General features: G+C 41.3%; 2 protein-coding genes across 2 annotated transcripts; one reads left to right on the top strand and one right to left on the bottom strand.

The window, feature by feature from the left end:
- Positions 1 to 423: 423 nt before the first annotated feature.
- Positions 424 to 10672, bottom strand: rassf9 (Ras association domain family member 9). Its single transcript, XM_030052775.1, has 2 exons — positions 10500 to 10672; positions 424 to 2924 (listed from the first exon to the last, which is right to left on the bottom strand). The coding sequence occupies exons 1-2, from the start codon at positions 10544 to 10546 to the stop codon at positions 1655 to 1657; spliced, it is 1317 nt and encodes a 438-aa protein (XP_029908635.1). The 5' UTR covers positions 10547 to 10672; the 3' UTR covers positions 424 to 1654.
- A 2650-nt stretch (positions 10673 to 13322) lies between these two features.
- nts (neurotensin) lies at positions 13323 to 19727 on the top strand. Its single transcript, XM_030054110.1, has 4 exons — positions 13323 to 13562; positions 14714 to 14775; positions 18298 to 18483; positions 19278 to 19727. Exons 1-4 carry the CDS (start codon positions 13502 to 13504, stop codon positions 19419 to 19421), a joined length of 453 nt encoding a protein of 150 aa, XP_029909970.1. The 5' UTR covers positions 13323 to 13501; the 3' UTR covers positions 19422 to 19727.
- Positions 19728 to 20278: the final 551 nt, after the last annotated feature.

Raw genomic sequence — 20278 nt, 5'->3', positions numbered from 1 at the left:
AGTACAAAGTGTTACCCTGTCAGCAATACCTTGACAACACAAGAAGAGTGCTCACTGTTGTTTGTGCTTGCCTGGCGACCATCTCGTCTGATTATACGGTGCAGTGCACTGGAAGGGTGCTATGGTAGCTGTGTCATTTCTTTCTGGTGACTCAGAGCTTTGTGGAGTCTATAAGACCCAGTTATGCATTTTGGCACCTTGAGTTGTGTTTTTAAGACTTCTTGAAACAATAAAGCTGTTGCTAATGCATGTTTAAGCACTTGTAGCAAATGAATTACAAGCATTACCACTTGGCAATGAGGTATTTAAGTGATGGATACTTATAATAAGCTACAGACAAAATCAGTAGCACTACTTTTTGTGACAGTTACATTTTTAGCGTTTATTGTGGAAGCAAAATTAATGCATGTTGTCTCTCAAAGTTTTCATAGCTTTTATTTTCTTAAAGAGCAGGTTTAACACAAATGTAGATCAGAGGCCTCCTTTATAAAAAATATGCATAGACAAGATGAAGACTGCATACAGGTAAAAATAATTAGATGGTGTGAATGATCAGATGGTGGAAACCATGTGATCATTCACACCCTCTGGGTTGGTGTGTCCCCACCTTCCTTTATAAATCCCTGCTGCTGTGGGTGACCCAGGTATCCTAAAATCTTCATTTTAATTTTCTCATTTGGGGTATCAGTGGGTGCAATGGGTGCAACCAGTTGTGAAGGAATAGCTGAGAAGGACATAACAACAATATCCTGAATGCGCCCTGTGCGCCATGAAGCAGCTGACAATGCAATTGCTTTACACCTTTAAATTTGTAGCAGTTATTTGGGACATGCAACTAATTAGTCTATAGTGAGCGTCAGTTGCAAATAAGGGGATGGTTTGCGGTACAAATCAATGATAAAGGCCTTGATGTTCTCCTGAGATATTATTATTAGAAGTCTCTCTTTCTTGATATGGAGTGTGAATATGGCCTATATTTGCCTATATTTCCCTGCTTTGCCAGCAGAGTGGCCATATGTGTCATTTTTTTGCGCATGCTCTATGTCGATAAATGAGGCCACAGATCTGTAAGAGATAGGTGGGCTGTGCTGACTGTGCTGTGGCATATAAAATTGAATTTGTATGATATATTTACATGTTAAATAAATACTTTTTTCACTCTTTCAGGTGTTATACCAAATTGTCTTTAAAAAAAAAAACTGTGCACGTGTCATAATATAAATCATATACAGTAATAATACAGTAGCTCATTTACAGTATCATAGAAAGGAATGCCATGATCAATTCTAAACATACCCTAAATTCTACGTCCAAAATATTTTGCTGCTTGTTTTAATATAAAACACTGATAATAGATTTATAAGTGTGTACAAGAGAGTGCAGCCTCATAAATAGCGTGAGAACTGTCATCAAGGCAATTAGTGTTGATTCACCATAATTAAGCCCAGTGATAGATCATAAACCCCTATATTCTGGGCAGTGTAACTAACTACGCCTGGTTTATTAAAGACATCTTTGCACAGGCTTTGCTCCTTTCATGGGACAACTTGTGTCCCATGAAAGCAGCTTAGAGGGGAAAACCCAGCTCTCATAAATAGTGATGGAATGTAGTTTGTGCATACAGAGTATTATCAAGCCGGGTCAACTGGGTTGTTCAAACGTCTGTGTCCAGCGGGGGAGGGAAGTCGAGACAGGGTGACAGCGAGTCCTGACTGTGTGTGGAGCTAATCCCAGTGTCTGAGTCTGTGTCTGTAACATCTGTAGGGGACAGACTGTGTTTGAGCTTCACTGCCTGGGAGACGCTGCCCCGAATCTGGCCATTCAGGCTTCCGGGACAGGACTTTTCCTCTGTGCTGTCCGCCACCTGCATGGAGCTGAGCTGGGAAGCCAGGTGCCAGCACTCCTGGTCCTTGGAGTCCAACGTAGCATCGTAGTACTTCAGTTCCTTGTCTAGCTCTGCACTTTGGTTGTGAAGGGACACACCGGTGAACAGGCTGTGTTTCAGTTCAGACTGCAGCCTCGCAAGTTCAGCGGCATAGAATGGTGAGTCTGTCTCTGAGGAGATCCAGGGACCAGCCGTGGCTCCTCCCTGTTCAGCATCCTCGTCTTGGCCGAGAGACCATGCCAAGTTGGCCCTCATCAGCTCACTGTCAATATCCTGTGATAACTGGAGGATAAGCTCCTGGTGCCTCTGTACCTGCAGATCCAGCGCTTTGACTCCATCACTGGTGTACAGGTACTCCTGCAGCTGCTCCTCATTATGCCCGTCCAGAATCGGGCCACAAGCCTGAGTCAATGAACACTCAGGTTGAGCCTCCCTCTGCACATGCAGCTCAAACCTCTCAATCTCTAAATCCAGCTCTCTCATTCGTTGGATCTGCTCTCTAATGGTGTGGTCCTGTGTGAGAATTAGCTGGACCATCCGGTCAATCTCCTCCACGCCTGGGGAGCTCTTGCTCTCCTTGTGCAGTTTCTCCAACTTCCGGAAAGCCTTCTTCACCATGCGCTTTTGCCTCTCTACTGGCAAGGACTGAGAATACTGAGCGGGACCATATTCCCGTCGCTTTGGCTTTGCCCCCTTGGGTTTGCCATTCTTCTTACCCGACTGTGGCACAAAATCACTGGTTTTGACCAAAATAAACTGGATGAGGGATTTTTGGTCACCCCAAGCATTCCAGAGCCTCAGGATACGGGTAAGAGGAGGCAGGGCTCTCTCAAAACCCTTCCAGCGCTCTACCAGACAGAAATCTTTGGGATCCCCATGCAGGAGCTGCTTGCTCTCTGGGATTGTCTTGTGATCATCCAGTAACGCTGTAACCATATCTGCACATGTTGTGTGCTTTGTTACTCCACAGACCACCTTCTCCTCATTGCAGACAGTAACTTGAATCTCTTTTCCCACCACAGGCTCTGCATCTTGTGTCCTGCGGGAGAGAGAGACAGACAGAGATTACAGCTGGTGCTTTAAATGTTTGGAATGAAATACTTGGAAGTTAGCCTTCAACAAGGCAAACACAGACATCCATAACACATGAGGGCAACAGATTTGCACTGTGATAAATCATCAGTCAAATATGTGAAAATCATTATCATGTTCTTAAAATATTAGGACAAAATATCGAATCTAAAATTTTAATTATTATTGAAATGAATGGTATATTAGTGCAGCAATCATTTAAACAAAATGTCAAATGTCTCACAGGCTTCAGTGCAGCAGGCCTCAGTACATAGTGACCCAGCCATGCTTTTGAAACCATTACACCATGCCAAGAAGTAGATCCTACTTTGATGGTCTTCCATTAGGTCAATGAGCACAAAACTATGTTCACGTTTTTTGTGCTCTCCGGTCTGATTCTATTACACCGGTACTCATCGTCTTACTCATCAGAGATGATCACTTAATGATTTGGTTCTGAGCTATTTAACCCCAAGGCACTCATTACCTTTTTTGTCTGGGCCATAAAACTTGTTCAAAAACTGACCTCTGATTGGCCAACGATATCCATTTCTTACATGCCTAATGGAGCACCGGTAATATCCAGGACCTAATATCCAGTTGTTAACTGATCAGCAACGGGCATGCAGACATCCCCAACATGAGGAAATAATTAAATAAGCAGATACCATTGCCAGGCATTTCGGTTTGATTTTATGATAAAGCATGATGTATCATGCTATTGTTTATATGCAAGATAGCATGTTATACTGCAATTCATAATGTGATTAACTTAATTAATCAGTGTACTGTACTCACTGCCAAGTTTCTGCCTCAGTGAATAATTTGAAGCTACACCCTTCTCTGAGAGCAAAACAGAACCGATACATAATATTCCTATAACCTCCGACAGTTCAATCAGTATTTGTGAGCATGAAGAACTCTCTCTAGTACAGAAACCAGAGAATCACAGATCTGCTGTTTAATGACATCAGGAGACACTGGAGACTCTCTTTGTGGGTTCATGGAATGTTGGTCTGTTCTTTTACAACACTTTACATTTCATTAAATTGTAAACATTAATAAACCAGAATAATGTCGTCCTGGGCACCGTCAAATTTCATATAGCTCCACAAAATCAGTTTCAGATAATAAAATCAGATGACATCATTAGGGGAATCTTGGCTCTTGCTTAGCAAGGGATTTATCTCTTAACATTCACAAAACTAAAACAAGTGTCTACATACTGTGGGGGCACTTTATTTTCAGTGGAGTTTTCTATTACGCATTTTTTGTTTGGATTCAAATGCTAGATACAGCTACATTCCAGCATTAATTCAGTCTTATCTATATAAAGAAACTACAAAACACTTGAGATTAAAATCAAATATGGCTTTTGCCCGGATATCAAATGGTGAGAATGTGTTCCTCCCCTTGGTATGCAGTAATGGCTTCAGATATGAACTTTGAATCACGCAGCCCCTCTGTCTTTATCTATAGAGATAACCTTGGTTGACTTAAGTTCACATTAATCGCTGATCATCAGAAGGGAAGGCTGACAGAAAGTAAAAATCCATGCATGATGCAGATGCTGCAAGCCTAGCTTTTGGCACGTTAACACAAGTTAAGTGAGATGCATTGAGCATTATTCAAAGGGTGCTGCATTATCTCCCACTTTGCTGATCCTATAGTCTGATACCGGTGTGTTTTGGTTCCCACATGGCTTGAAAACACATAAATGGAGCATTGTGTAAACTTGTGATGAACAAGGCCTCAAGAATGTGATACGTATGCAACAATGCGAGAGGCTGGTTAATGGTTATGGAGACCCTCAGAGACAAGCAGGGCAAAGCAAATACTTGAGCTATGCACAGGGCAAACAATTCCAGCATGCCTCTGGCATTCAGAGACGACAACCATGACGACTTTGACCTCAGAGTTTTCAACTACCACCTCCTCTGGAAACTCCTCAAGTGCTACACAGGCTACAGGAACTTTATATGTGAAAGTAGATAGATAGATAGATGGATTGATAGACAGATAGATAGATAGATAGATAGATAGATAGATAGATAGTAGACAGATTTTTAATGAAAAGTGTGATAGAATCATAAAGAAACAATGCTTATATATGTTATAACATTCACAATACCATACTTTTGACATATAATGTGATCTTGAAAATATAACAAAGCATTTGCCACAAACATTGTGCAATAGTGCCTTTATATATATATTTCGACATGTGGAAACATATAGCTATGGTGGTATTTAAACATGCAGGTGAAAAAACAATATCCATAGACAATTGGGTATTTCAGAAAGGGTGACCGAAGCCCTCAGCTGCGCAGGAAGTGGGTACAACAGGGCAGGGAAACACCTGTATTTTTTCCTGGGCCACTAAAGCTAAACAACATCCAGCCACTTCCTGCCACCAGAGTTCAATGGACAGAAATGGGAGGAAGGGAGAAAATGAATTCCATAGCTACAGTTGGGTCAACATGGGGCGTTTTCAGCCCCACTCCTCATGTGAGGAAGGTGTTGACTGATGTACGGCTGTGTGAGCATTAGCTATAGTTCATCTGTCTGCGATACAAATTTATTTTAACAGCAGATGGCATTAATGAATAGCGGTAATATGTAGTCTTGTCATACCTGAATCCACTTTGGGCAGATTGGTGTTTTAGCTGTGCAAACATTTCTCAGAGGTTTGGAGCAGCTTTGGAGGCAGAGATAATGTCAAGGGATGAGTTTAAAGAGAATCACTGCTTTTCTCTAGTTAGCCACTGTGCATGGAAAACTTGGAATGGTGTAGAATGAACAAAGTGTGAATACTTCTCTTTTCATTTAGCATAGCATGACCATAGCATTTATGATTGTGGAAGGCCAGGCTAGCTACTTCAATGAGATACTGTTGCTCCTGTATACCCTAGCATGGCTGCTTTGTAAGATCAGGCTTCATCAGAGTAGCCCAAGGAACATTTAAGTTGGAGAGGACATTATGTAATAGCAACAGCATTCCAAATTTGAAACGGTCCCAGCGATTGTCTTCTGAAGTCGGTGGACGAGCATGGAAAATACCACAATAAACCACACAACCTATGCCATGTGAACTCTGAAATCACGAGATTAAACAGCATAACAGAACACTCTTTATGTAACATAATGCTTTATGTAAGGCTGTCATCTTCATTATAAGTATTGATCTCAAAACACTGAGAGTGTGTCCATCAGCTGCATGCAGCCTAATGACATGATGTTTGTCACATCCAAAAATAGACTTACATGAGCCAATGCATCAAATGTGAGTCAGTTCAAAAGACAACACATTACCAGTAATTCAAAAACTTGGCTGGGACAACATGTTCAACTAATAGACCTAAACAGAAAGGTGGCAAATGTCAGCCCAACCAAAAGTTTCTGCACCAATTTGGGCAATTTGGGTGGTGACGTAATGTCCCTTTCTTCTCATACGTCCCTTATTGTAACCCTTTACTCTTTGCACCGGGTTACAGTCTTATGCACTTAACCAGAAAAAAAGAAAAGTATTGGCTTAAACCAATTTGTCACACTAAAACTCTTTTCTTTCTTTCTTTCTTTCTTTCTTTCTTAACTAAAACTTAACTAAAACTCTAATTTGAAAAGTGCAAAGCTGTAGGCTAAAAGTCAAATTCCTGTAAAAGTTTATCGGAGAAACCTCACAATACGGTATAAAGCCCTAGAATTCTGAGTGAACAAAAAGTGTTATCCTTTTCCGTGAGCAGGCATTTTTGAAGAGACCGGTGGTATCAGCCTTCGAGTGCCAAAACACTGAGCCTCACAGGGTTGTCTACTCTTGACTCAATTCCCTGCCAGGACAAACACAAATACTACACGGGCCATTGGGCTGATTGCATCGCAGCTAATACATTCATGAGGGTTGTCACTTTAGGTGCCACTTGATATTCATAGCTTGGGATTATACTGTGGTTCGAGTTCCAGAAATAAATGAGGGTGCCCTCACAGGTCACAGCATTGAGTGATGAATGACAGAATCAGTGTTAATGTTATGATGAATTCAAACACTGGAAATGTGCCAATAGATTGTGCAGTGTATGATAGTATGTACACACACTTTAATGCTGATTTCAGCTTGATGATATAAATCTTTTGTTATTGTGTATAAACTTATTGTGTGACAGCACGGTGGAGCTGGGTCCTGAAGATTGATCATTCAGACCTCACCATTTCATGCATGAGTGAACCCAAGAAACCTGAGCGGACCCACTTGACCCAAGCATGAACTCAGAAGTTGAGATCCTCAGTGAGGCATGCAATATGGGGAGAAACAGCATTTGAACTGTTTGGTATGTACCATATGAGGTATGAATTTACAGTCTACGTTTATGTGGCAAAATTATATTTTATATATTATATTATAAAGCTGACAACTCTGGGGTGGCGTAGCTCTCTCCCATAATAAAACTCAAATAATGATGAGGTAGCAGACGTTAACAATTGCCTTGTGTTATAAATTGGCAAACGCACATGTAACTGCAAAGGACTGCGTGTTGGTGGTTTGAACAAGTCATAACAAATGACAGGGAGTTACAGCTCCCCAGTGTCGCAATGTCAATAGTGAGACAATCAGGTTAACCAGCAGTGATAGTTTCCACCACGCTGTGATGGTGCATCAGTGTGCACAGCCGCTGCTATCAAGAGGTTAGACGAGTTTGCCAGGGAGCAAAAAATTCAATTACATTTTAATTTGTCTAAGAGTTGTAATGAAATTATGGGTTTCCTTTTATAGCGAAATGGAATGTGCTGTAGGTCAGCTGACTTCAAAACAGTGACAGTTTCAAAATAGAGTCAATTCTTGTTACATCTTAGAAGTCAGCACAACAAATATTGAGGAAACCTTGCACCGTCCAAGTGTCAGTGTTCAGCAATCAAGAAAAAAACAGCTTTGTTGTCAGATTGTCCTAATCCAATTGGGTTCTGCAAAGGTTTCAGAAATGTTAATAGTATAAAAGTCAGAACATGAAAATGACAGGAAGTTGAGCTAAAATATGTACCAAAACATGTTGTTCACGTGTTGTGCTGAAAAGTGGACATTTTGAAAATGAGACATCCTTTGAAGAGGATATTGTCACTGGTTTGTCTGATACAGAGAGACACATGGAGAAAGCAGGAGAGCGGCTATCCAGAGCTGGACAGGAGATGTTTCCTGTTGCTCTTATCTGCAAGAGGATGAGGGACTGGTGAGGAAATAACATCGTTTCTCTATCTGGACTTGTTAATCTGAGATGACTCCTAGTCAGATAGGCATCTGTGAGGAAAGACACAACACACCCCTTCCCTTCGCGTCCCTCCCCTCCCCCTCCATCAAACCGACCCACCATCTCATTTTTCTCTCTCCCAGGCCTGTGAATCACCACACAAGACTTGGTTCCTCCAGTAAGAACTACATATGAGTGAACCACTTGTTCACTTCCAACAAAATTGGTGTTTTTTCTTTTGCTGTGGCCTGCTAATTTGTGTTAACCAAACTGCCTTGGGTAACAATTTCAGCGTCTTGCAGATATGATAGTAATTGCTCCTGTGCAGCCTGCTGTCAGGCCACCATTATTGTCAGAGTACCATTAAGTGGAGCTCGTCACTACATTGCTTTGGCCACATAAGTTATTGGCTGGCAACTATTGCAAGCCTTTTTCAGACACGAGTGCAATTTCTCTGTAGGAGACCAATTTGATGCACCGTGCTCCCTCCTGACTTAAGTGGCCCAGCTCCTGTATTCAAACAAATGACGCCAACAGTAATCATCACCACATTTCCTATTTACTCTAAAGCTCCCCGTCATTTTTGATGTTACCCCTGACTGCAACTCAAAATCAGCTTTTTTCTCCATTTTTGGCAAACATCCAGCTCAGTGTCTCAGAGCAAGTAAAAGGCCGTCTCTGAAATCGTCATTTGACACATCTACTCTATAGATCTAAACACTTGAGGTAATTATATGTGCCGCAGAAATAATTACTACACAACATGAAAAAGTAAGACACTGACGGGTGGCAGCTTCAGCCAGACTGTTTGAAGTTATCAAAGATCCTGCAGCTCAGCTGTGTGTGCAGTGAAAATACAGCCAGTCTGCCGCTGGTGCCACTGTCAGGCCCTTTTCAGTGTAATTTAATACAGGACCCTCCAATATTTCTGGACTCGGTCCAAGCCATGTTCTGATGGGCGGTGTGGGAGAAATATACAGTAATCAAAACAGTTTGCTCACAATTACAAAAAAAAACAACCAACTTCCTGATAGGAGTCAAGCATAAGGCATCTTGTCTGCATCCTGCAACAGACTGGATTATGACCTACATACCCCACAAAAAAGCCTCTGTTTACTAACCCCGCGCTGATAAGCCACAACAAGTGCCTACAGTCAAGAATCTCAATAAAATTTCGGCGTCCTTAACGGGGGATCACTTGTGGCTCAGTACATCCAATCTTCCTCACGTTTCAAAGCTGTGGCTAGGGCCCAGCTGGAGCCAGGGGCACATCAAAAGGCCAAAGTAGATACTTAAGGAAATTGTAGAAGCAAATTATGTTAAAAGTGTTGATGACAGGATCTCTCACAACCTGAACCAAGAATGCTCTCTTGCTGTTGTGCCAGATGAAATATTAAATAAATAAATAAATAATTAAATCAATAAGTAAGTAAGTAAAGAAATAAATACATACAACTTTGCAGTACTTACAGTGTAGGCAGTGCCTTAGGAGAAGGTCAAACTCTTATTAGGATCATGCCTCAGTATGATATTTTTGGCATGCTACTTCACATTATATAGCTGATAGGAGTCATATAACCACTATCCAGCATCATAATTCACTCTGTGTCTACTGGAGGTGTCTTTTTGTTAATAATGGGGAATAATACCTACTGGCAAGCAATCCATCTTATGCCAGTTTCAGCTCAATATAATGTATAGCAAAGTTATGGCTATATGGATGAAGTGGAAGGCTGGGGGAAACACACACACACACACACACACACACACACACACACACACACACACACAGCTGCTTCTGTCAATATTAATTTACAGAGAGACATACACATTTCAAATAAATTAGGATTTCTGTGTTATGAAAGTTCCACGTTATGTTACTAATGGCAAAAACTCACATGCAACATTGGAGGGTTTGATTTTTCGTGAGTCTAGTGTGACCTTATCGCACTGTATATCTTGCATATCTTCTATGATATTGCTATAATATCTCGATAATATTTCGATCGGTACTTTAAGGGAATAGGAATTTGAATAGAAGTCGTTATCTTCTGATAAGTATTTTAGGATATCAGTTCTTCCTCCCTCTTGTTGCCCATTGTACCCGGCCCATTAAAAAAATCAAAACGAAATCACATTAGAAATGAACTTTCGCCCTTTTATGCGAGCCCCAGCCTATAAATCTGATGCGTTGTGCGTAACTGCCTGCGTCCTCCACAGCACAGCCCGGAGTGGCTGCACAGTGGGACTCGGAAAAGCACAACAGGTTCCCCGTTAAAGAAAAAACATCAGTCTCATCAAATTACCTGTTTTTCAGACGCGCTTTCAGGAAGTTTCTGCCGAACGGAGCCATAACTCAAGAGCGCACAGAGTATCACAATCCGAAATGGCTTCGAGTCCCATGCAGCATGGCAGGACGTCCGACACTTTCTGACGCGCCGCAGACAAAAGTTGAAGGGTGTCCCAACTCGCAACTCTGTCCGCCCCATCCGAAAAATAAGGGTGGTGTTTCATAGGCTTCTGAGATTTATGTGTAAAACTCTGCCCCCTTCCACCTGCAGGTCCAACCTGACACTCTCACTGAGGAACTGTGCGGCTTGTGGGGTTTCAAAGTACAATATTCATCTAACAGGAGTACTGGTCATATAGTCGAATGAAATTGATGTTAGAGTCTATTTACATGCAGGAAAGACTAGTATATAGTGTCAAAAAGGCAAATACTATATTGTATATAAGGTAGATACTATATAAGTAGTTCAATAATATACAGTGATTCTTTAAAATAGCCTGTCATACAACTTTAATAAGGCCAATGAAAAAATATTATTACACCTTTTATTAAAAACAAAACAAAACAAAAAAACTTAAAGTCACTTTAAACTCTAGTGAGTAGTCTTCCACTGACACAATATATATTTATATCGCTTTAAAAAATATTATATTATATTATATTGAAATTATATCACAGGACATAAACATAGTAAAAAGTGCAATAAAGTCCCTATAAACTCTTTATTGAGAACCACAGGCACACAACAATAGAGAATAAGGCCCTGTAGAGGCTATGTATGTATAGTTTTTTCATTGGATACACACATGGGTCTATTTGTTTGGCTTATTGCTCACTAAATATACCCAACAGAATGATGAAAGTGTGAGAAATAAGGATGATAAAACGCTGGCCTGCAGTGCGGGACATCCAGAGGAAACCTGAAACTCTGGGTGTTTGGTAACTGGCTCTCCCTGGTGGATTCAAACAACAAAGATAACATTCAAACCTGGGAGGAATGCAGCCTAATTTGACTACACTTTGCAAGAGAGTAACCATCTCTTTCAGGGCTGAGATGTCTTTTACTAAAACCGCACATATGTTTTGAAGGTGGGCCATATCAAGTGGGACGCTGACTGTGTATTTAAAGGGGAGAAGTCAGTGTGTTGATTGCAGGGTCCAGTAGGTTTCTCTCAGAAGACTTGCAATCTGCACAATGTATGATCAGTCCAGTCTCATGCCAGTTTGTGCAATAGTCACAAAATTTAATTTACAGATTTGTGTCCATGGACATGCATGTGGACAAATTTTTATTTTCCTGTGTATGAAACATGAATTCAGTGGCTAAATACAGGTACCTATAGCCAACAAAACAATTTGGTTAAGGATAGGAAAAGATCATGGTTAGGGTTAGGGGACGTTATTTTATATTAGCTTTTATATTATATTACATTAACTAGTTGGTATTTACAAGCCAGCATATGTTCCCTAATCTAAATGAATGAAAACTGTTCTCACTTATAACAGGACTTGAACTTGACAGTCGTGTTGATTGACCCGTCTACCTAAGAATCAAGCAGTAAGGCAGTCAGATTTTCTGCATTTCCAGTTTATTGTAAATCCTTACTTGTTTTTGGTAATGGAAAACATTCTCACTAAAGGCTCCAGGGCTAAAATTCAGGCGCTCTCTCACAACAAATACTGAACTAAAAATGAAATGAAAAAAGAAAAGCAGGAAAAGCAGAAAAATCATTTAATATTGTTTATGGCAATAATATTAAGTCACAATTGACCTTTAAAAAAGAAGACAGAGTATATAATTAACTTTATTATTGAAGTCATGGGCATTGTGGAATGTTAATTTGCCTTGTATTAGTCTTAGTGATGCACATGAGCCAGCCTGCAGGCTTTCTTCAGTGTGAGAGAAAACCTCCCCCACCACGGCCTACATAATGATAGCTGACGTCAAGGGAGGCTGTAATTAACTGAAAACAAACAAACAAACAAACACCCAACTGTTCGTACTAAAACATCCTTTAAGGTCATTAATTGCTAATATTCCTTTAATTTTCTTGACTTTTTGGCCTTCTTTAGAATTGATAAATCAGTAAATTCTAATTGTGATTTGATAATCTCAGCTTTTGTTTAAAACCTAGCTGGGTGAGTAGCATTTCTGGATAACTGGCCAGTTATTGCCATTCAAATTGTGCAAACAAAAAAATCATCGCTGGTCACTGAGTTTGTTTCTCAGTATATATGCTTAATATCACAAATAATACCTTGGATAATACTTTTTTCCAAAGGCCTTGTTGCAGTTTATTCACAGGGGGTCTTTTTTAATCAGTAGCCTATTGTCTAGACAGGTCTTGGCAATAATGACGTGAAATGGGTAATATGGCAGAGCACAGCCTCCCCAAACAATGACACAAAAACAGCGAGCCTTATTTATGTCCAACCCACCCGCCTCACCTCTGCATCCAGTCCCCAGGAGACAAAAACAAAACCAACCCCCGACAGTGTACGTTCATGGTGGGACAAAAAAATAAAATAAATAAATCCCCAAACCTTGACGCAAAAGCCCTCCGCATTATGATGCCAAAGTGACGTCTGATGAAATGATGACACAGTGGCAGGAGTCATGGTGAGAGGGACGAGATACTTTGGAGAGAGGGATGGGGGTGGGGGGATGGAGAGGGAGAGGGAGAGGAGGGGGGATGAGAGAATGATCCTCTGACATCATAGTGGCTCTTATATAGTGAGGGAATGGAGCCCAGTGCACTTCACTTCCTACCAGAAACCTGGGAGACAGGCGAGGCATTCTTTTGAGCTGGGAGAGAGGAGGAACACCCCCAAGGAGAAGAAAAAGCAGAAGAAGCAGAGGAAGGAGGGGAAGAAGAAGAAGACTCACAGCCCAGACTCTCTCCATCCGCCTCTGCTCTCTGTGTCTGACCCCTCACCTTATGGACTAGATTCCTCCACAGGTGGATTCTTAAGTGTGGAATTTGCTTTGCCTTTTTCATTTGTTTCCCCCAGAGCAAAATGCAGGCACAGTTGGCATGTGTGCTTCTCCTCTGTTTCACATGTGGTGGACTTTGCACAGGTGAGCACGATGCTTCTTTCAACCGGGTTAGCATTATCTGCATCTCATTATGTCAGAATCATAGGCACAAAATGGGGGGGGAAATGCCACAGGCTCAAGCGCAGGCATATTGCAGAGAAAGATTAACATAAGTTACTGCGAGCAACAGGTGCAAAAGGTTCAGTCAGATGATGGATGATGGTTTTATTGTGTTTACTGCATTTTCCAAATAATAACATAATATATTTCTGTCTTAAAATGAGGAAGTGCCAATTTGAGGGCTACTATCAATTTTTATGACTTTTGGGCTAAAGATTAAACAGTGAGGGACCTGTTGCAGCAACAGTGTTCAGTGAGTTAACAATTTCATTCTGAACTCGGCAATTTCGTTTCTGTGGTCTCACATTTAGTTCAAATAATGTAATTTAATTACTTTTGGATTTCTTAAAAATACATTCCTTATTCTGTGGCTTTTTTGATTCTCTACCGAAACTGTTTAATGCATTTTTTTCCCTCTTAGACTCTCCTATATGCACATATGTCCTCCCAGTGATCCATGATACGTCATGAATATATGCTGTAGGTGTGAAAATAGCAGACTAAGCCAAATTTAAGTGTTTTTTTTTGTTTTCTTTTTGCATCCATGTTACATAAGCCTACATTTTCCATATATTCACGTTCAGCGGGCTACACTGAATTACTGGAAAGGGCAAGGGCTTAAATCCTGATGAGTCAGGGAAACTATAAAGCTCTTAGGACTATTAAGCAAATGCGTTGTGCCATATAAAATTACCAAAAAGTCTGTATCAGTCAAACATCAAAGAGGATTCACTCTGCTGGTAAATCTACTCAAGGGCTGAGAAGATGATTCATCCTTTTGCATCTTGTAAGTCAGGAGAGATGAGTCGTCTTTGATGTTGGATCGATAAAGATGTCAAAGTAATTTAAGATTGGTAAAATATCTGGCTAATCCAGGGAGCCTTCCAACATATACGGGATGGAGGGAATGAGTTCTTAGCTCAGTTTGCCTGCACACAGTGCCGTTCAAATCCTAAATTTGCAGCCTGATCGATGATGTTAAGGAGCAGTTATTGAGATTTGACTGAAACACTGGATTGATGGAAACAGGATTCGGTTTGAGGATCTCTTTCTGTCTTTCATGTGGCTGACAGACGCTGACCAGGAGCAGCGAGCGCTCGAAGAGGAGCTGCTGAACAGTATCTTCACCTCTAAGGTACTGGGTTCCCTCTTTGAAACTGTGACATCAGAGACTGGGAGTCACAGAGCTACAACCACACACACACATACACACACACCTTGGCTGCCCAGGTGTTCTGTCATAGACCTATCCTTCGTTTTTAGCCTCATCTTTTGGTTGTTTTTATGTTGGATGGTGCACAGGGAGACCTTTTTTTTATCATGGGGAGAAATATTTTTTTTTATCGTGTCTCTTTTGTTTTTTTAGGCTCCAGTTACTTTACAGCAACTGAACCAGGTCAGAATATGTCACAATGTTTGGACTGAGCTTGTTCCCTTGGTTCCCTTGAACCTCCAGTTCAAATATGTGCATTTATGGCACACACACACAGAAGTAATTATCCTCAACACATTTCAGTCCCCCAGTCATGGCCACACACTCATTCACGGCCTGTCGTGACCACTCAAATGAAAATAATTTGCTGGAAAAATAATTCAGCTGTAACTTTTGGATTTTTGTCACTTTCATCACATTGGTTTGGTGCTGCATACCCAAGGACAGGTGAGTTTTTGGGACGTAGTCAATGAAATTGGAACGAGAGGCTTCTGGAGACAGATGGCTAGGCCTAATAGGATTCAGATTGCCCTGACAGCATCACAACGCTGATGACACTCTCTCCTCTCCCACCTCTCTCTCTCTCTCTCTCTCTCTCTCTCTCTCCCTCCCAGTCTGATAAACGACTGGGCCGCTCACACCAAGATGTGACAATGACAAATCAGCGCCGTGATTCATTGTTGCTGATGTTCGGAGGGTTCCTGCGGGCTGATGATTGTAATAAGAACTTGCCAGATCACTGATGGAGTGTTTGAGAAGCAGGGAAGCACAGTGTCATAGAAGATACTGTCTCCGTATCCTCTGAATATACATGGGTGGAGTTTTTTTTTAAGAGGAAATCAGCTTGCAGACAATTTTGAAACTGATCTTTTTGTATGAGTCTGATTCTGCATTTTCATCTTTTTATATATATATATATATATATATATATATATATAGATAGATAGATATATAGATATATATAGATATAGATATAGATATAGATAGATAGATAGATAGATAGATAGATTTACCGCTCTTATGGGCATGTACATCATTTTGTTCAGCGGGAATGTTCCATCACTTGTCCGACCCTTGCACTCTTTAATATTAGTTCCTTTCAGCGTTAGTACTTTGGAAATCACTCTGTATGAGAGCATTAGCTACATTCCTGCAGAAAGTGAATGAGCGAGTAGGGCGGCCCATAGTACAAAACATACAGAATGAAAGATGCTACAGTATTTCCCCTTGGTGGTAGTAGCTTAAGGTTGCTGGCAGGGTGACAGTTCCTAAGCCAGTTCCTGACAGGAAATTCAATCGTCACACAGTCTGGGCCAATTTGTAATGGCATGGGGCTGTACTGGGGACTGCTGCTTTATTGCGCCACTCCATTAATCCTTCATCCTGTCCCTCAAAGATATGACAATTAACCTGTGTTAAGGGGAGAAGTCTCTGATGAGGCTTCATCAAAACGATCCTTCCTGTGACCTTTCAGCACAATTAAAGCCACACCCGGCCGCGCTCAGTGCATTAGGGGCTCATTTAGAGCTAAATGAACACCTCTGAAAACTTCCATGCAGGGCGAATATCTAAATGTCAGCACCTGAAGGAAGTCAGCAGCAGGACAAGTTTCGGTCTCGGGTGTACTGTTCTTTAGACGTTTTGTACGGTCTTCATTACACGCCTCCCTTTGGCACACCAATAAAGCTGCTATTGAAGCGGTTCCTCTTTTATTTACCAAACCAACCTGAGAGCGAAGAGACTGTATTCCTTTGCTGTCCATAAACAGGCAAAGCGAGCTTGCAGGGCTTAGTCAGAAGCGACAATTTCTCTTTTTTTCCCTGAGTCTTGCTATCTATCTCAGTGACACCCAGAGGTCTTTTTGACAGTGTGCGTGAAATAGCCAGCCCACACACACACACACACACACACACACACAGGTCCCCACAGGCAGGTGCAGGGACCTTCCTCCATCTCAAAGCGCTCAAACTGGATTAAAACACAACAGGCTGGAGCTGGATGAGGTTAGATCTCACTGATTTATCACCCTGGATGAAGAGGAGGCTCAAGGCATGCCACACTATCCTGTATCTTAACTGCTGTCTTAACACATGGCACTGTGCATCAGTACTCGGTAAGCTTCAGCTGCAGCATCCTCAGTGCTTCGTAAGATGAAAAATCCAAAGAGATAAGCTTTGGTTTATGCTGCTATGACGACAACAATAGAAATGCATCACTGCCAGTGTTTAGCCTTGGTAAAGCATTTAGACCATGACACAACAAAAACCTCCACTGCAACACATACTGGTGAACTTCTCTCTGAGCATTACTGGAGACTCTGCTTTCTACATAGACACTGTAATAAAAGCTAATAAGCCACCATGGGAAAAATAATCAGGCTTTTTTTTAGGGTTTAGAGACGTTGGGCGATGCAGTAAACACAGGGTTAGGTGTGAAAAGAGCATCGGGCTGAAATGAGTATCATATGTCACTGGGAAGCACTTGCTGAACTCTGCCTAATAAAACAGCACATTAATAAACACAATTCAAATAAAAGGGGAATGTTTAGAAGACTCAAGTGGGTGCAGCTGCACATAACAAGTTTTTTTTTTTTTTTGTAGACTGTTAATTGCTATAAAAGCATGACTGATTCCTATTAGGGTTAGACCGATCTATCAGTTTACCAAAATATCAGGCTGATAATGTCCTTTTTTAGAGTATTGAATATCTTCGTCATTTCCATCTGAAAGTGTTTATTCTATGTTCTTGGTTTAAAGATATTATAATTATTTGTCAACAATGTTTAACATTGCATATCTACTGTTTCATTTTGCATTTGCAATATTCTTAATTCATATTGTTTAATTTACTTTTGAATGAATGAATGAATGAATTTTTATTTTCAAACAAGTATACAACAAAAAAAAAAATATATATATATTTAATATATATATGTGTGTGTGTGTGTACGTTTTCCATATATAAATAAAAAAAAATAAAAAAAGGACAACAAAAAGAGAAACAGATAAACAACATAGTGTATCCTGTTTGAAAAAGGAGTAGGAAGAAGAATACACTTTTTTATACCTACCCCTTTCTAACTATTCATCATAATTGATGTATTGATTGTATTGATTGTTACTTTTAATAGTAACATAATGATATTATATATATGTAATAACAATAATGTGTGTGTGTGTGTGTGTGTGTGTGTGTGTGTGGATAGTATCAGCCTAAACCCTTGTCCCCATGTTCCCATGTTTTACTCTTTACTCTGCTACAAAATTAGGAGAATAACTCCCTTTGTGTCTTCAAAGCTTTGAGACTAGCTGGCACCGTCTTCATTTCCACTTCAATCCAGTTTGAAATGTAAAGCGAAAATGTCATGAAAAGAAAAAAAAAAAAAAACTAAACATGCTTGCGCTGAACTGAATCCAATTCTCTCCCCACCGTCAACGCCGGCAGATGAAACAGAGTAAGCAGAGTGCCCCCTACTGGCAGGCGTCGCTGGCCAACCTGTGCAGGATGGTGAGCAGCCTGCAGCGGCCGTGGCAGCAGGAGGCGTGGAGCGGCGAGGAGGGCGACGATGAGCTGAACGAGCTTTACAACCTGCAACAGATCTGCCGAGCTCTGCAAAGCCGGGAGGAGAGGGTGAGAGACACACACACACACACACACATACACACACACACACATACAACTTACCATCCACACATGCAGGCACAACCTCTCACCTACCACAGAGCCAATTCTCAGAGACAAAGAGAATGAGCTATTTTTGGAAAAATCAGAGGACAGTTTCACTGTTTATTAACAGACTTGTGCTGAGATTAACACATTTCGGGTGGGGGTGAGGGCGGGCGGTTGAAGGTGCGGGGGGCTTGAAGGAAGACCGACAAACACACTAAGGGCAACAGGATCAGGTGTGAACAAAATCCATTAACAGTATGACGTGTGTAAAAGGCTGACCATGCACGCGCGCATGCACACACATTGATGAACACGCAAGACAGCCATTCCTGCATGCACGCACGCACAGACACACACATAACCACACACACACACACACACACGCGCACAAACAAGCCCATCTATCCTCTCCTGGCAGTAAACACACCTCATTAAATTCCTCTCTCTCCCCTCCTCCTTGTCGCCTCTCTCCCTCTCTTCCATCCGTTTTCCTTTCACTGTCGCCTCCTCACGCTGGGGACAACAGATTTCTCTTTCTTTCTTTCTTTCTTTTTTTTTTTTTTAACACACTGACTGGAGATTAGCACCTGTTTTGCCATGCATAGAGCAACAGAGCAGAGCACTCGTTTAATCACAGCCACACTGGCGTAGCCGCCCATTACCCTGCCACTCAGGGGCAAAACATGTGTTTCCCTGCCATTTTCTTGTCGTGTGAGGCTCACACACACCGCCGTGTCTTTCTCTGCCCTTAACAGCTACTTCGCGACTCTCTAGAATACTTGGAGGAGAATAGTGACACTCCGCTGAAACGGAAATCACCATACATCCTGAAGAGGCAAGTGGTGCACACCACTAAGTCCCGGAGGCCGTACATCCTCAAACGAAGTACATTGTACTGACAGCCATCCCTGTGGCGGGAAGCTCGGGGGAATAGACCATATACATTCTGTGAATAAGTGGCGGTGTTCTTTTTTTTTTTTTTCTTGTAGCTGCAGTGTTTCCCCTGTTGTTGTTCTGTCAAATCAGACCTCTCGATTGTATGTCCATCACTTAGGCCTTCCTGTATTCTGCTCCCTTCAAGTATAATGGTTCCTGTAAATAAAACAAGATCCTGAGCATCAAGCAAAACATGTACCTTTGAAAGACTATATTTATTTATTCATTTATGTATGAGATTTGTTCACTGCACAGTACATTTATTTTCCTGCCGGATGTGATTAAAGGATACATATTTCAAAACCAACACAATGTGACCGGTTTTTTTTTCCCCCCCTCAAACTCTCAGCACAAGCTGATTATAGCAAAAAAGGACATGCCCACTCTCCTGTGCCCCTATCTATTTTTGTGCATCACCTCTGCCAAAGTTGCTCATCTTCTCCAAAAAGAGAGAAAGTTTTGCTCAGGCCAAGTCTGTCTCCGTTCCACTACGGAGGATTCGGAAAGATCAGAAATTTCACCTTGAAACTGAGAGCCGTCTCATTTTTAGAACGGCTCTTTGATTGGAGGAACCACTTCGTTAGTTTTCTATTGTTAAAAGCACAGAGCACAATGGTTGGTTTAATTGCAAAGTAAGCGAACCAGCCCTTGCGGTGAATTAATAATCAATCAAATCATGTGGATTATGAAGCCTAGATCCATGCTCAGCTTCATCTCTTGGCTTCATTAAGACTGATTTAGTCTCTTCATAAGGATTTATTGCTTTCACCACACCAATGCAGGCATTTGGAGACTTAACTTAAAAGTGTAGCATTTGTTG

Source organism: Myripristis murdjan, chromosome 6 (genome assembly GCF_902150065.1).
Source record: "Myripristis murdjan chromosome 6, fMyrMur1.1, whole genome shotgun sequence".
Classification (NCBI taxonomy): Eukaryota; Metazoa; Chordata; class Actinopteri; order Holocentriformes; family Holocentridae; genus Myripristis; species Myripristis murdjan.
This window is presented reverse-complemented; position numbering and strand designations above follow the sequence as displayed.

Excerpts from the sequence above, each read along its gene's own strand:
- rassf9 (XM_030052775.1), bottom strand. The coding sequence starts at position 10,546 with ATGGCTCCGTTCGGCAGAAACTTCCTGAAAGCGCGTCTGAAAAACAG. Across the intron at positions 2,925-10,499 it reads AAAGCGCGTCTGAAAAACAG|GACACAAGATGCAGAGCCTG; the intron begins GTAATTTGATGA and ends TCTCTCCCGCAG.
- nts (XM_030054110.1), top strand. The coding sequence starts at position 13,502 with ATGCAGGCACAGTTGGCATGTGTGCTTCTCCTCTGTTTCACATGTGGT. Across the intron at positions 14,776-18,297 it reads ACAGTATCTTCACCTCTAAG|ATGAAACAGAGTAAGCAGAG; the intron begins GTACTGGGTTCC and ends CAACGCCGGCAG. Across the intron at positions 18,484-19,277 it reads TGCAAAGCCGGGAGGAGAGG|CTACTTCGCGACTCTCTAGA; the intron begins GTGAGAGACACA and ends TGCCCTTAACAG.